Below are 12,376 nucleotides of genomic sequence, written 5' to 3' on the forward strand. Positions count from 1 at the left end.
GCTCTTTCTTTCTTTCTCTTCTCGTTGTCTTGACAGGCTCAAAATATCTTTAGCTGTCAAAATAAATAAAGTTTTCCACTTCAAAGTCTTTTCCTGAAAGTCTCATGTCGAGGAAAAACAGGTTCTGTCGCTCAAATAAACATCTAGAGGAATTTCGAACAGACAGCAGCTGCGGCTCAGACCTTTGACGTTTCTGACTCAAAGTTCAGTTTATAGAAAAACGATAAGAAAGCTCAAACAACTGTTACATTTTCAGTAGTTTTATTGAAAAATGCCTCTTTCGTTTCAGAAATAAATAAGAAAATAAGGCTGTGTGGAATTCACAAAATGTGCAGTTAAAACATGAAAATAGCAATCCTATGTCCATAGTCTTGCAACCAAATTGAAACTGCATCGATAGGAAATGACAACTATATTCTGCCTTAGAAATCCTCAGTAAATATACAGCACAATTATGCAATTCCACCTTTGGTAAGAAAACAAAATATTTAAAAAGAAATGCTGCTTGTTACAAAGAGTCAGAATATCAGCGGGTTTACAAATTGGTCACAATGTCACAGGGGCGATGTTTTTTAACTGAAACGGCAGTACTTACTGAAAACGACATGGGTAGATGGAAAGTGTTCAAAAACATACACGATGTACATCTCTGGACGGGATTTTACACGATTAGTGCACTGAAGCCCAATTAACACTTGCGGTTATATTACAAGCAGACACTTGGCAAGCACACAGGTTTGTAACATGTACATTTGTATTCATCTTCCTAAAGTTTGTCACATCAAAAAAAAAAATATATGTTCATTATAGCCAGGGGTATCAAACCCATATAAGTACTAGTTTTGCTCTGGATATCGCTTCATCCTCACTTAAGTGTTCCTGTAAGTTATTCAATAGTAGACTTTCTGACCGCTCCTTAACGTAGCTATGATGCTAGTGTTTCTGTATTGTCCTGTGGTAGCGATCGCTTTCCTCTGGGGTTTCGTGTCTCAAACTCTCCAGCTGGCTCCACAGGTATATTCACTACTTCGGGTTCAGGTGGGTACTGGTTGGCTAGAAACATATTGAGGATGGCCAATCAAAAAACGGGCTGCTTCTGCAACTTTTCACATGCACAATTTTAAATTATATTGCACTGTGGACTTTAAAAAATGCCCTGTGTCAAACTGCTTCTCTCTAAAGTAACAAAAAGAAGTTTTAAAAGCTGTGATGACATTTACAATAAAACCCAACAAGATATTGAATAAAAAAGACATAGTAACATAACCAGCTGATACTATAAAAGACAAATGGAAATAGCAGGAAAGCAACATTTAGCACCATTTTCACCAATGTACACAAAGAGCACGATGATTAAAAAGTACAAATGAAACATGCTTCAGTCTGGACCAGAGCTGTTTAGGGCACTCAGGCGTCATAAACAGGGGTTATGCTGATGTAAGTAAGCAGAGGGTTACAAGGCACGAGCTCAATACAGATGTTAACTTGATTTTTAGTGAAATGTCTCGTTTCATACAATCATTTACAAGGCAAAACATTAGTTTTATTTACACGTGTCACCTCTACATTAACGCTCCTCTATGTTAGTACTTGTTTTGGGTGGTATTTGTACATGCTCCTTCCTCTGTAGAAGTGCTCAGTCTCTGCTTTCTATCTCCCAACGGTTTGTGGTTCAAGATGCAAACAGACCAGCAGGTTGCCATCACCGTAGCTTGTAGCTGTGAGATGATGTTAGTCCGCTCCATTCGTGTTTTTTTTTTTTTTTTCTTTTTAAATGTTCAATAATCATGTCCGTGGCGATTTATCCTTACATGCCCCATAGCAAACGGCCAAACATCTCAGAAACGGGACTTCAAAGTGTAAGCAGCACAGTTGACTTAGAACGTTTACTATGCAAAACCTGAAAATAGTTCAAACAAGGTGTGAGTTTTCTGTGGAACAAAGTAAAAAGCATCTCATTTGACCAATAGCTAGAATGCTTTACATGCCAGTTTCAAACCTGGACATTAAATGTATGGAGGTATTTAAATATACAAGTTACAAATTATTTGACCGCTTCTTCAAAAGTTGCTATTTTTGAAAATTTGTCACACGCAAACCAACAAAGCTCAACAGAGCAGCATGAGTAACTGAAAACGAATCCCAGGGAACAAAACTAATAGTTTTATTCCGATATCAACACTCTGCTGCATTCATACCTCCATCCATTGAATTTGTCCAATGAGCTGCCAGTCTAATAATCGTGCATACACTTGGAGTTTCCTCTGATGTAGCACCATGCAGGACCTACAGCGCATCAAGCGTACCTGTGTAACCTTGTCCGTTGTAAGGAATGCCAACACACTGAGAGGAGTCGCAGTACCCAGGTGGTCCCGGTGGTCCCCTCACGCCTGGAGTGCCCTGACGACCTGGAGGGCCACGAGGCCCAGCGGAGCCAGAAGGCCCCGGGGATCCGGTTCGTGACTCTCCGGGTGGCCCTGCAAATGGGAGCGAGAAGGCGAGTGAAGCCAACCTGAGCAGGGAGTCTCTACAGCTAAGCACAAAACCCCACTGACATCATCCGCAACCCATCTGTGGAAACGGTGGGGGTTCACAGGGCAGCAGAACTGTAATTTCAACTTTTCAGTGGCTCAATTAAAGAGGGATGCAGTCTGGGCTGTTTGGAATCACCCCGGCCCCGTCTGTCTAGACAGCAAAACTCACGGTGGAATTTTCCCCCCTCTTTTTTCTCTCCTTTAAGTGAGCCCATGTGTTGTCAATGAAGCCACTAAAGAAAGCTCATTGTACAACAATCTGACCCCCCCACTCACACCCACACACATACACAGTGCGTGTGAGTCATCAGCGTGGACTTCCTAGTTGTTTCTCAATTCATTCACAGAAACAGAGATGTCAGTGTTCGGTGTGGGGTAGACATCAATAGGAGGTTCCTGTTGTTGAGGAATCACTTCCCAAGGGAACGGAAACTTTCTCGAGCACTTTTATAAGCCGCACACCAGATCTCATTTTCACCTAAAGAAAACTACAAGCTCATTCAAACTAATGACATTTTCTCTTTTTCTTGAACTGCAACACGGTCTAAAGACGTCCTGGGTGCTGTCTGAACATCACATGTGGAAATTCTTTTTCCATTTACCGTGGATGTCTTTGTAGATGTCTAATATGCACACATCACATAAATCTTTAAGAAAGGAAAGAATTGGGAAAATGTTTGGGGCCTCTCCAAAAAATTTATGTAGCGCAGCTGCCCAAACCAAAGATCCTGAGCCACAGTTACTGTAGGTAAATTTCAGCCTCTTGCTGAAATGTGTCGTTTTAATGGGGCCAGTGGGAGTACTCGGTCCTAGAAAGGTCCACCAAGAAGGTTGGAAAAGGCTGTCACGGCGAAACTGTGTTAGAGTCAGGATCGAGTTGTAAATTTGAACAGTGGGAGAGCAGCAGACTGTCTGCAGCTGCTGGAGAACAATGTTCAACAGAAAACAAGCTTAAAGCAGCTCGTTTTCTTCTCGCTATGGCCTACTTCACTTCAAAAAGATGAATTGTGTTACCTGGTGGTCCACTTGGACCTCTTTGTCCTCTGATACCGGTTCCTGGAGCCCCTCGCTCTCCTTTATCTCCTGGCAAACCTACAGAAACATTAAAGAGTAGAACTCACTTTCAAACAAATGAAAACAAGTTCTCATATCTGGCAAAAAGGAGAAATGTTCAGGGTGTCTATGAAACACAACTGAGGTGACTCTTGATTAAAGTGTTTGCTTGGAATTGTGGATAAACCACAGAGTTGGTATCGCACCTCTTTCTCCTTGATTTCCAGGTAAACCAGGGTTTCCAGTGAAACCAGTTCGGCCAGGCTGTCCGGGCTCTCCGCGGGATCCCGTGTTGCCAGGAGGGCCCGGAGGCCCAGGTGGTCCAGGAGTGTTGCTACGATATCCGGAAGGAATCTGGTTGAGCAGCATGTCGACTCTGCTCATCTGACCTTCAAACAAAGAGGACGCATCAAAGAGATTTAGGACAGAAATATCATTTAAGATAAATTCCCAGAGTTATATGAAACATTTGACTCACTGTTCACAAGCTGTTCACAAACTTGTCGGGCAATGGAGCGCATCATGTTCTGGGATGCAAAATCTCCCTGGAAAACAAAGATGTTGTCATGAAGCGATTGTTTCCTAAAGCGTTACAAAACAGCGATGAGAAGATGATACGCACCCTCTCTCCTTTCTCTCCTTTAAGGCCAACAGGTCCCTGTTAATGAGAGGAACAACATGAGAACAAGCGTACCACGTCCTGGACCCCTATATTTGTGCCACGTTATTCAGTACGTACTGGACTTCCTGGATCTCCTGGTTTTCCTGGTTTTCCTGTTATTCCTGGAACACCTGGATTTCCAGGATTTCCCTAAAAAAAAAAAAAGGAGAATTTTCAGAGAAAAGCGGTTTGTATTTGAAATGACTGCACAGTAAATGTAATCGTAACATTTAACTTCTGCTCCCTGTTAATAGCTGCATAACAAGCTTTAGGTAGGGAGCTATACTTTAGCATCTGCAGCGGGTTGGGGGGGTGTAGGGGCACGTGGCACAAGCTGCCAAGAACAGATTGAAACACACACATGCACACAAACACACTCGCCAGCCGGTGCTAATGGCTCTTGGAGCACTCAGGATGGTATAGTACGTGTGCGTTCTATACTGGCTGGCATGGCGGCTGGATTAAGTGGATTCAGACCTCCTTAAACCACAGAAAAAGGAAATGAGATGCACGCACGAGCCTGGTAACAGTGGAGGAAGCTACAGACTACAGCCTGCTTTTCATGTGCCGTGGAGCCAGAGGAGTAATTGTTGCAGATATATCAGGAAATAAAGCACACTCCACTGAATATTTATTTGGCTCCTTTCAACACAAACAATTCCACACTCACCATGGGTCCTGGTGGGCCTCTGGGTCCAGATGGTCCCTCCTTTCCTGGTGGCCCCTAAGCAGAAACAACATACAATCACACATGGATAACAACACACTGGAGACCCCTGCAATACATCAGCCTGTGTGTGTGTTTTTACATTAGGCTTATAGGCAGTGGCTCAATGGTTCTGGCTGACGTAAGTGAGAACATGGAGGCAACATCAAACATGGGGCAGTGTATAAGTGGCTGATCGCATGTAAAACATGTGCTTGAGTATTTCTAGGCTTTGAACACAGTGTGAATACAACGCATGTCCAAAGATCGATCTTACCCGCGCTCCGCTCGGTCCAACGGGGCCCAGAGGACCGCGCTGTCCAGCAGGACCCTGGGAAAAAGGCAGACACACTTCATCAAATGTGAATGATCAAGAACAGGACGTTTATAGAGCTCCCCAGTGGCCCCGCTGACCTAGAATTAACAGAAAAATCCTGCATTTTCCTCAGTGTCGAGCCAAAAACAGTACATATTTTGGTAGGAAAACCTCTCTCTTGTCTCTTGACGTAGGACATCTTGTAGAAATGTACATAGGCTGTTATAATAAGCTGTATTACGTAAGCAACGATCACAATGCTGCCAACAAGCTCTGGGACTTTCTCTCATGTCTGAATTTGCTTATTCAAGGACCAGAATGGCCAATAGTGAGGTTCTCTCCAACTGAACGGTGGGAGTTGGCTGGATGAGTGAAGCGATGATGGCTACGCAATACCAAGCCTCTCAAATCCAGAAAATTCCTAACTATTATATAAAATGGATTTGGCCTAACTTCATATTTGCTTCTGACAGTCAAAAAAAATCCGTGCAACCTCAAAGAACTCCCAAGAGTCTGCTTTTATTTGACCTTCATTTTCATCCACAAGCTCAGCAGGATGTCTTCTGCCATAAGTCAAAGATGCTCAAACTTCAGACAGAGTGCAAGTCTTTACCACGTCCCAATCATCTTCAGTTACAAGGCTGGAGAAGAACATGTTCCATTCCCCATTTCCCCTTTGGTAACATGAGCCTGCACTTCATAATAATTTAACTGCATCAGCGGCCTTCTACCGTTTGTCAATCAGTGGGCTGATCTGAGAGTGTGGGACTCCCTGAGGATGGCATGGTAAACCTCCCACTCTGAGTGTGGTTTTCATCCAGCCATATGGACTAAATCCAGGCTCCAGTAGCAACACCGCTCTCTGTGGATAGTCTCCCGTTTCCTGCTCACAAACCACAAAATAAAGAGAAGTACGTACTTGCAGACCGGGCATGCCTGGGTCTCCGGGATCTCCCTTCGGTCCTGGGCGACCCTGAAGATGGAGGATGAGAAAAGACAAGCTTGCTTTAGTCTTTGGGGTTGTTTTCTTTCGGTGAACCTGTGATTGTGATTGATTTTGTGTTTTCACAAGAACATCTGCAGGTAAAAAAAAATCCTAAGCGAGCCCTCTGGTCTTTCTTCACGTCGAGGGGAGTGTGATGTGTTTTGACATTAGTTATAAATCCAACTCACTGGCAAAATGTAAACTACATCAGCTATTCATCAACTTTCACACAAACTTCACTTATCAGCACATGTGAACGGTAATTTAAAGAAAAAACAGTGATAGTGTGGAAACGTACATCTACTCAGAGGATTTCTTTGGAGTGTGGATGAACTTACTGGTTCTCCAGGCAGAGAGAGTCCGTTAGGGCCTTGTGGACCTGGTGGTCCCATCGAACCTGGAAGTCCTTGCTCACCACGTGGACCCATCGAACCCTAAAGCATTAACCGAAACATACAACGAAATGTTACACAGCCTCTGGCAACCTAAAGCAAACCTTTAACTGCACATATAGACAATGATTGCCTCGGGAAACGAGCCTTTAGGTTACCTAACATAGGCCCCTCTAACTGTAGCTGTGGAAAAACATACAGTCGATAACTGACTTCAGATGTGTGCAATTTGCAATAGCTTGCGAAATACCATGGCATCGCGAAGCATATTTATCACATATCTAACTTTACTTTAGGAGCCTCATAAAATCAAAGCCTACAGTGATGTCAAGTTTAACTTACAGGCTTGCCAGGATCTCCTCTGTCTCCTCGAGGTCCTTTGGTGCCCGGGCTTCCCTAGAAAAGTGAGGAGCCAGAAATCCGAGTGAGTGTAACAACAGGAGCAAGTTCCAAAACCCCTAAAGCCCCAAAGCCAGCGAAATCCTTGCATTGGCTTAGTGAGGTTACCAAGCCCACATATTCCAGACCTCTCCTCAAGACGTCTGTACTGCCGTTTTTCCGACAGGCATTTATCTTTTGACACTTTTCCCCAAGCCCACTTTTTTTTTTTCACATGTGCCACTTGTCTCATCCTCAAATGCTCTTTCCAGAGATTAAAAAAAACATCCTCAGTGTGTTTGAGTACAAATGTGAAGCTGTATGGTCACTGTAACAGAGAACGGTCTGGCTTTATCATCATCATCTCTGAAATATTTCTGTCTTCTGAGAAAACTGCTTTATCAGGTGAAGACACGCAGAGGAAGAGGAAGTGAAGGCAGATTAAGGGATGATGGAGGGAGTTTCTGTACCAAAGGTCCAGGAGGTCCCTGGGGGCCGATGCTGTCCTGCGTGCACGTGCAAGAGTGAGGAAGGGATGGACACTTGGCCTCATCTCTCTGAAAAGGACCAAAGTTGAGCAGAAACACACATTATTATTGCATATTTAACACCAACTGACAATCGAAGGCTTGTCTTTGAAATCTGTAGCATACAATTACACAATTAGGCAACAGTATCCCAACAAACTCTGGTCATCGTGAAGCTTCAGGACCAAACGCTGTCCACGTATGGAAATGATTGGTTGATGTGATGTGTTATATAAGACTGGAATCATTGACATGATGGATTAATATGTGATGCAAATTATACAAGAATTACTTGTAATTGCCTAAATGTGCATGCATCCGGTTTTTACCATAATGCATCAAAGTAAATGTGATTTAGTGAGTGCTTGGTGATCTAAAGGAGCGTTTGTTTTCATGTAATCGGGAGGTCATGATGGCAATAGTGCGATTAGCACAATTACACAGGATACAAGGTTCCATTGAGGCCAGCTGAGGCGCTTTCTTTTCAAACAGCACTATAGCGTTTTGCTTAATGACCACATACCAGCAAACGTAGACTTTGGGCTGTAAACCCAGGATAGTGTATACAGTCACAGTGGACCTCTGGAGATGTGTTACAGCTAACAGCAAAGATTAAAGGCTTCAGAGAGAACATGGGAAGCAAATGTGGCAGAATAGCCGAACAGTGCGCATGTATGTCAGCGGCCTTCTGGCTTGTTTACGACACGATTCTAAATTGTTCTTACTGTTGCAGGCAGGTCGCAGCATCTGTCTCGGCTGATCCAGCTCAAACTGCAGACGATATCGAACATCTGGAGCTGGAACTACACAACAGAAGAAGCGAGGCTGTTAACAAATGGCTCCTACGCTGTTAAAAGACAGACGCATTCGGTGGGAGCAGTTAAAAGTGAATTGTGCATCTATGGACAAGAAGTTTTGGATGTTCTTTCTTTGGAAATTTAAGAGATGATCTTCCAAAAGCGTTTTTCCAAACTTTTGCAGTTTTAATGAGTCCCAGCTCGTTTTTTTGACTTACTGTAGCAGACTGCCTCCTTCCACCTCCAGACTTGACCATCTTGCCAAGCACTTCATAGCCATCCAGTGTGATGTTGTTGGCCTCTTTGATGGGCTTCTCTGCCACCTCTTGGCAGTCAATGTTGAGCTTGACTTTCTCTGGAGAGACGGTGATGTGGAGCTGCAGGATGGACGGATGAAGAGAGGGCACCATTAACATCTTTGTCTCCTCAGCTGCCAAGTTGGTTGCAACGATTATTTGGCAAATATTTCTAAGAACATTGGCGCTTCTGAAAAGCTGGTTTGGCATTTAAATCTCTTTGGCTGCCGTTTAAATATTAATCTTTTCTTTATAAGAAAGTGAAACCATGAGACTAGAAATGTTTAGTCTTTGAGCTGCTGTTTGATGCCTCCACAGATAAATGGACCGTAAAGTGGGAATATACAACACTGGCATTTCCATGTGGTATTAAAGTGCTAGTCAGTGATTGTATAACAGCACAGAGTGACAAAGTGCCAGTTTCTGAAGTTTCCTTTTCAGAGGACCCGGCTCCACATCTTGAAATAATATCTTTTGCGGTGTGCCATCAAAAGTCCTACACTTTCCATAGTTTCCCTTCAGAGTTGCACATTTTCCTCTGCCTATCAGTCAGACAAGCTTTCTTTATGTCAGGAAAAGCAAGCTACCAATTCTTTCTACAAAGCTATACCAACCACAGACTAGGCCATAGTTCTTGGCAATCAATCTTAAAATTATAGTTTACTTCCTTGGAAACAGAACAAACTATCTGGTGAGACCACATAGAGAGAGGGCTGCCGTTTATCTCCAGGTCCTGGCGTGGATATAATTCGCCACGATGCTCCTGAGGGCTTACCAAAACATGGTTGGATGGTATACTGTACACATTACCTCACTGACCAGCAAGTAAACACAGTAAAAAAACAAAAAACAAAACACAGTGTCACTGGAAATTGAGGCTTCAGGAAAAATAATGACCAGCGCTCCCTCAGCTGATGGTTGCTGTTAAATGATTTTGTCCAAATGCAGCAAAGCGTTGACAGACGAACAACTTTCATTCATCAATTGTTAACACAGAGGGTTTCACTGTGCTCTGCTGTGTCAACACTCCACAGTCACAGCACATATGGTGAGATTTCAAGCTGACACCGTCGCCGCTCCAATGCACATGACATCCGAGATTTATATAATATCACATTTTGTTGCTCTAGGCTCCGTCCTCCGTCTTCCTCCATTTTTTTTCCAATCCTGAACCTCAAAAGACTCAAAGCCCTGTTAATAAGCAGGTGTAAGTCTTCTCTATGAAAAAAAAAAAAACTGAATTATCTTTAACTTTGTCGACTTTTTTGTCAGAAATGAAGATTATAAACAATTTGGCATTGGGCTCACAAAGAGCGGTACACTGGCACCGCCTTCATGAACAAAGACAACGCAAACTAAAATGTACTTTTCACTATTACAACAACTTACATGATCAAACTTTAAGCAGTGAACACGCGATTGGTCATCATGACATATGGAAAAAATCTTTGGTTACCAGCAAGGTTCCCATCAGTCAAATGTGGTGGGGGGCGGGAATTCCCCAGTGGGGCTAGTGAGTGGTTAGCATCTGCTATAGCCATCTCAGAGAGTGATCCCACATGTTTAAGTAGCAGTTGACCACGACCTCCCTAGCTTGGGTTACTCTTTATTAACTAGCCTGAAGGACACAGAAAATACTCTAGAAGCGAGTCAAAAACCTGATTACAAGACACAAAGTGCTTTCTGTCTAACATTCATGCACATCCAGACTCCACTGAAAGCATCGGGACTGGCTTGCAGACAGAGATTGATTCAGTTCCAGTTAGCAGATGATATCCTCTACCAGCTGATCCAATGAAAGCTGAGGTGTAAGGTTAGAAAGTAAGTCTTCACTAAATCTGTATTCACTCCGTATTTCAGATCTCACTGCGTTTCGCTTTTCTGCACACCCACAAAAAACCCAACTATCATTTGTGACAGTCTCATCAGTGGTCACTCTGGCTGAGCCTGCGCACACTCATGCTGAGGTCAGTCTGTAATAGCCACAAAGTGTTGGAAAACCACTGACAACATGTAAACACACTCCACCGCAGCAGTCAGCAGCGGCATTTACTCAGCAGACCAGCAAATAAGCAGCTAGGTAGACCGCTGCAGACTCGCCAGCTCATGCAACGCACATGCACGCGCAATCGCACGCACCGAAGACTCGACCGACTGTGATGCAATTAAAATCCAATCCTGACCCAACATTTTCCAGGGTCGCATTCATTCATGAAGTCACCCTGCAATTAGCTGTGTAGACGCTAAACGGTCAAACTAAAAAGTAATTTGCTGCAGGCTCTGATCTCTGGGCCAGTACATCACGCTGAGCTCTTTCATGTCAGGAAGTGGGGTGGCAATCTTTGATGTCAGATAAGATGTCTGTATGTCGAAAAGGGTCGTTTACTTCGATGACCTTAGAATAAATGTACAGTGTACTAAATACGGAGGACGCTGTCTAGAAATAGCAAATGCAATTGGTTGTGACTTGGAGTACACCGAAACCAGCTGCTTTCCCCCCGGTGATCAATTTAGCATCGTAAATCTTTCCAGGTTTGTAAAATATACCGTCTTACTGTGCTGAAACAGAACAGGGGATGTTTTGAAGTCACTGATGCTTTGCACTGGCCACAAAGACAGTCCATGTCTCTATTTACCGCTTTCTGTAGCCCAGAGAAAAAGCATACGATACAAATGGTGTTTATCACAGTAGTAAGCCCGGCATGTGTTCCTAATATAGCGGCTAAACCGACGAAGGGAAAGAAACAGTCTGAAACACAATATCGCCGCTGTTGTTGATATTCTGTGTAAGATGAGAGGTTTTGGCCGATTGTTTGAAGAGTTGATGTTCACAAATCTTTAAATACATGCCACTTTAGGAGTTCTGGCTTAATTTCTCACAGGAAATCTGGAGCAGATGATGGTTTCAAAATAAAGAAAATGTTTCATCAAGACAGTTGCAAACATCTGGATCCTGGAGCCTTAAATCCACCGCTCACTGTCCTTGCAGCATTCCGCCAATAATGTGTTTCCTTGCTTTCACAATGAGAAAAGTACACATTCCAGCCCAAATCTCCACCGATCGCACAAGCAAATTTCAGCCGATTCATCACGGGGGCTACTGATTTTTATATCTTCAGCGTTAACTTAAACTCGTCCTGAAATTTCAGCTTTTAGTTTGAAAACGGAGAACATTTAGCAGACGGGGATGGTCAGGTGAAAGACGCTTTTTCATGCACCTGCAGGAATGTCTTTTGGGGAATTAAATGAAGATGTTTCGTGTTGTTTGTGGAAAAAATGCAAGCAAGTCAACTGAACCCACATAAAAATTGATACAGCGAGGAGCAGATTGGTTTGGAATTCATCTAACAACTACCAGGAAAGCTTCGAGTATTGATGTGGTCAGACCGCCATGATTCACTCTAACAGTCTGCAGCAGAATTTCCCTCCAGCCAAAGTTTTTAAAACTTATTTATAGCCTCCACAGCCCATTTGTCATATTCACTGGCCGTGGCTTAAATTAAAGAAATATATGTATGTATGTGTGTGTGTGTGTGTGTGTGTGTGTGTGTGTGTGTGTGTGTGTGTATGTATATATATATATATGTATGTGTGTATATATATATGTATGTGTATATGTATATGTATGTGTATATGTATATGTATATGTATGTGTATATATATATATGTATGTGTATATATATATATATATATATGTATGTGTATATATATATATGTGTGTGTGTGTGTGT

At 43.0% G+C, this 12,376-nt stretch overlaps 1 protein-coding gene across 3 annotated transcripts in view; it reads right to left on the minus strand.

Moving 5' to 3' along the window:
* Nucleotides 1–244: 244 nt before the first annotated feature.
* col12a1a (collagen, type XII, alpha 1a) overlaps nucleotides 245–12,376 on the minus strand; it is a 50,456-nt gene continuing 38,324 nt past the window's right edge. For 2 of the 3 annotated variants that reach the window (XM_080870670.1, XM_080870671.1), the window contains 15 exons: nucleotides 8,568–8,726; nucleotides 8,278–8,355; nucleotides 7,496–7,582; nucleotides 6,990–7,043; nucleotides 6,594–6,689; nucleotides 6,190–6,243; nucleotides 5,232–5,285; nucleotides 4,919–4,972; nucleotides 4,327–4,398; nucleotides 4,210–4,245; nucleotides 4,066–4,132; nucleotides 3,794–3,976; nucleotides 3,549–3,626; nucleotides 2,307–2,477; nucleotides 245–1,053 (listed from right to left, as the gene is read on the minus strand). In XM_080870670.1, the coding sequence (XP_080726796.1) occupies nucleotides 926–1,053; nucleotides 2,307–2,477; nucleotides 3,549–3,626; nucleotides 3,794–3,976; nucleotides 4,066–4,132; nucleotides 4,210–4,245; nucleotides 4,327–4,398; nucleotides 4,919–4,972; nucleotides 5,232–5,285; nucleotides 6,190–6,243; nucleotides 6,594–6,689; nucleotides 6,990–7,043; nucleotides 7,496–7,582; nucleotides 8,278–8,355; nucleotides 8,568–8,726 (1,371 nt within the window). In that variant the 3' untranslated portion in view covers nucleotides 245–925. Of the gene's footprint in view, nucleotides 1,054–1,737; nucleotides 1,901–2,306; nucleotides 2,478–3,548; nucleotides 3,627–3,793; nucleotides 3,977–4,065; nucleotides 4,133–4,209; nucleotides 4,246–4,326; nucleotides 4,399–4,918; nucleotides 4,973–5,231; nucleotides 5,286–6,189; nucleotides 6,244–6,593; nucleotides 6,690–6,989; nucleotides 7,044–7,495; nucleotides 7,583–8,277; nucleotides 8,356–8,567; nucleotides 8,727–12,376 lie in introns of those variants that run through there. The other variant, XM_080870672.1, reaches the window with a different exon arrangement.

The sequence above is a fragment of the Rhamphochromis sp. 'chilingali' genome (genome assembly GCF_963969265.1).
Source record: "Rhamphochromis sp. 'chilingali' genome assembly, chromosome: 21".
Classification (NCBI taxonomy): Eukaryota; Metazoa; Chordata; class Actinopteri; order Cichliformes; family Cichlidae; genus Rhamphochromis; species Rhamphochromis sp. 'chilingali'.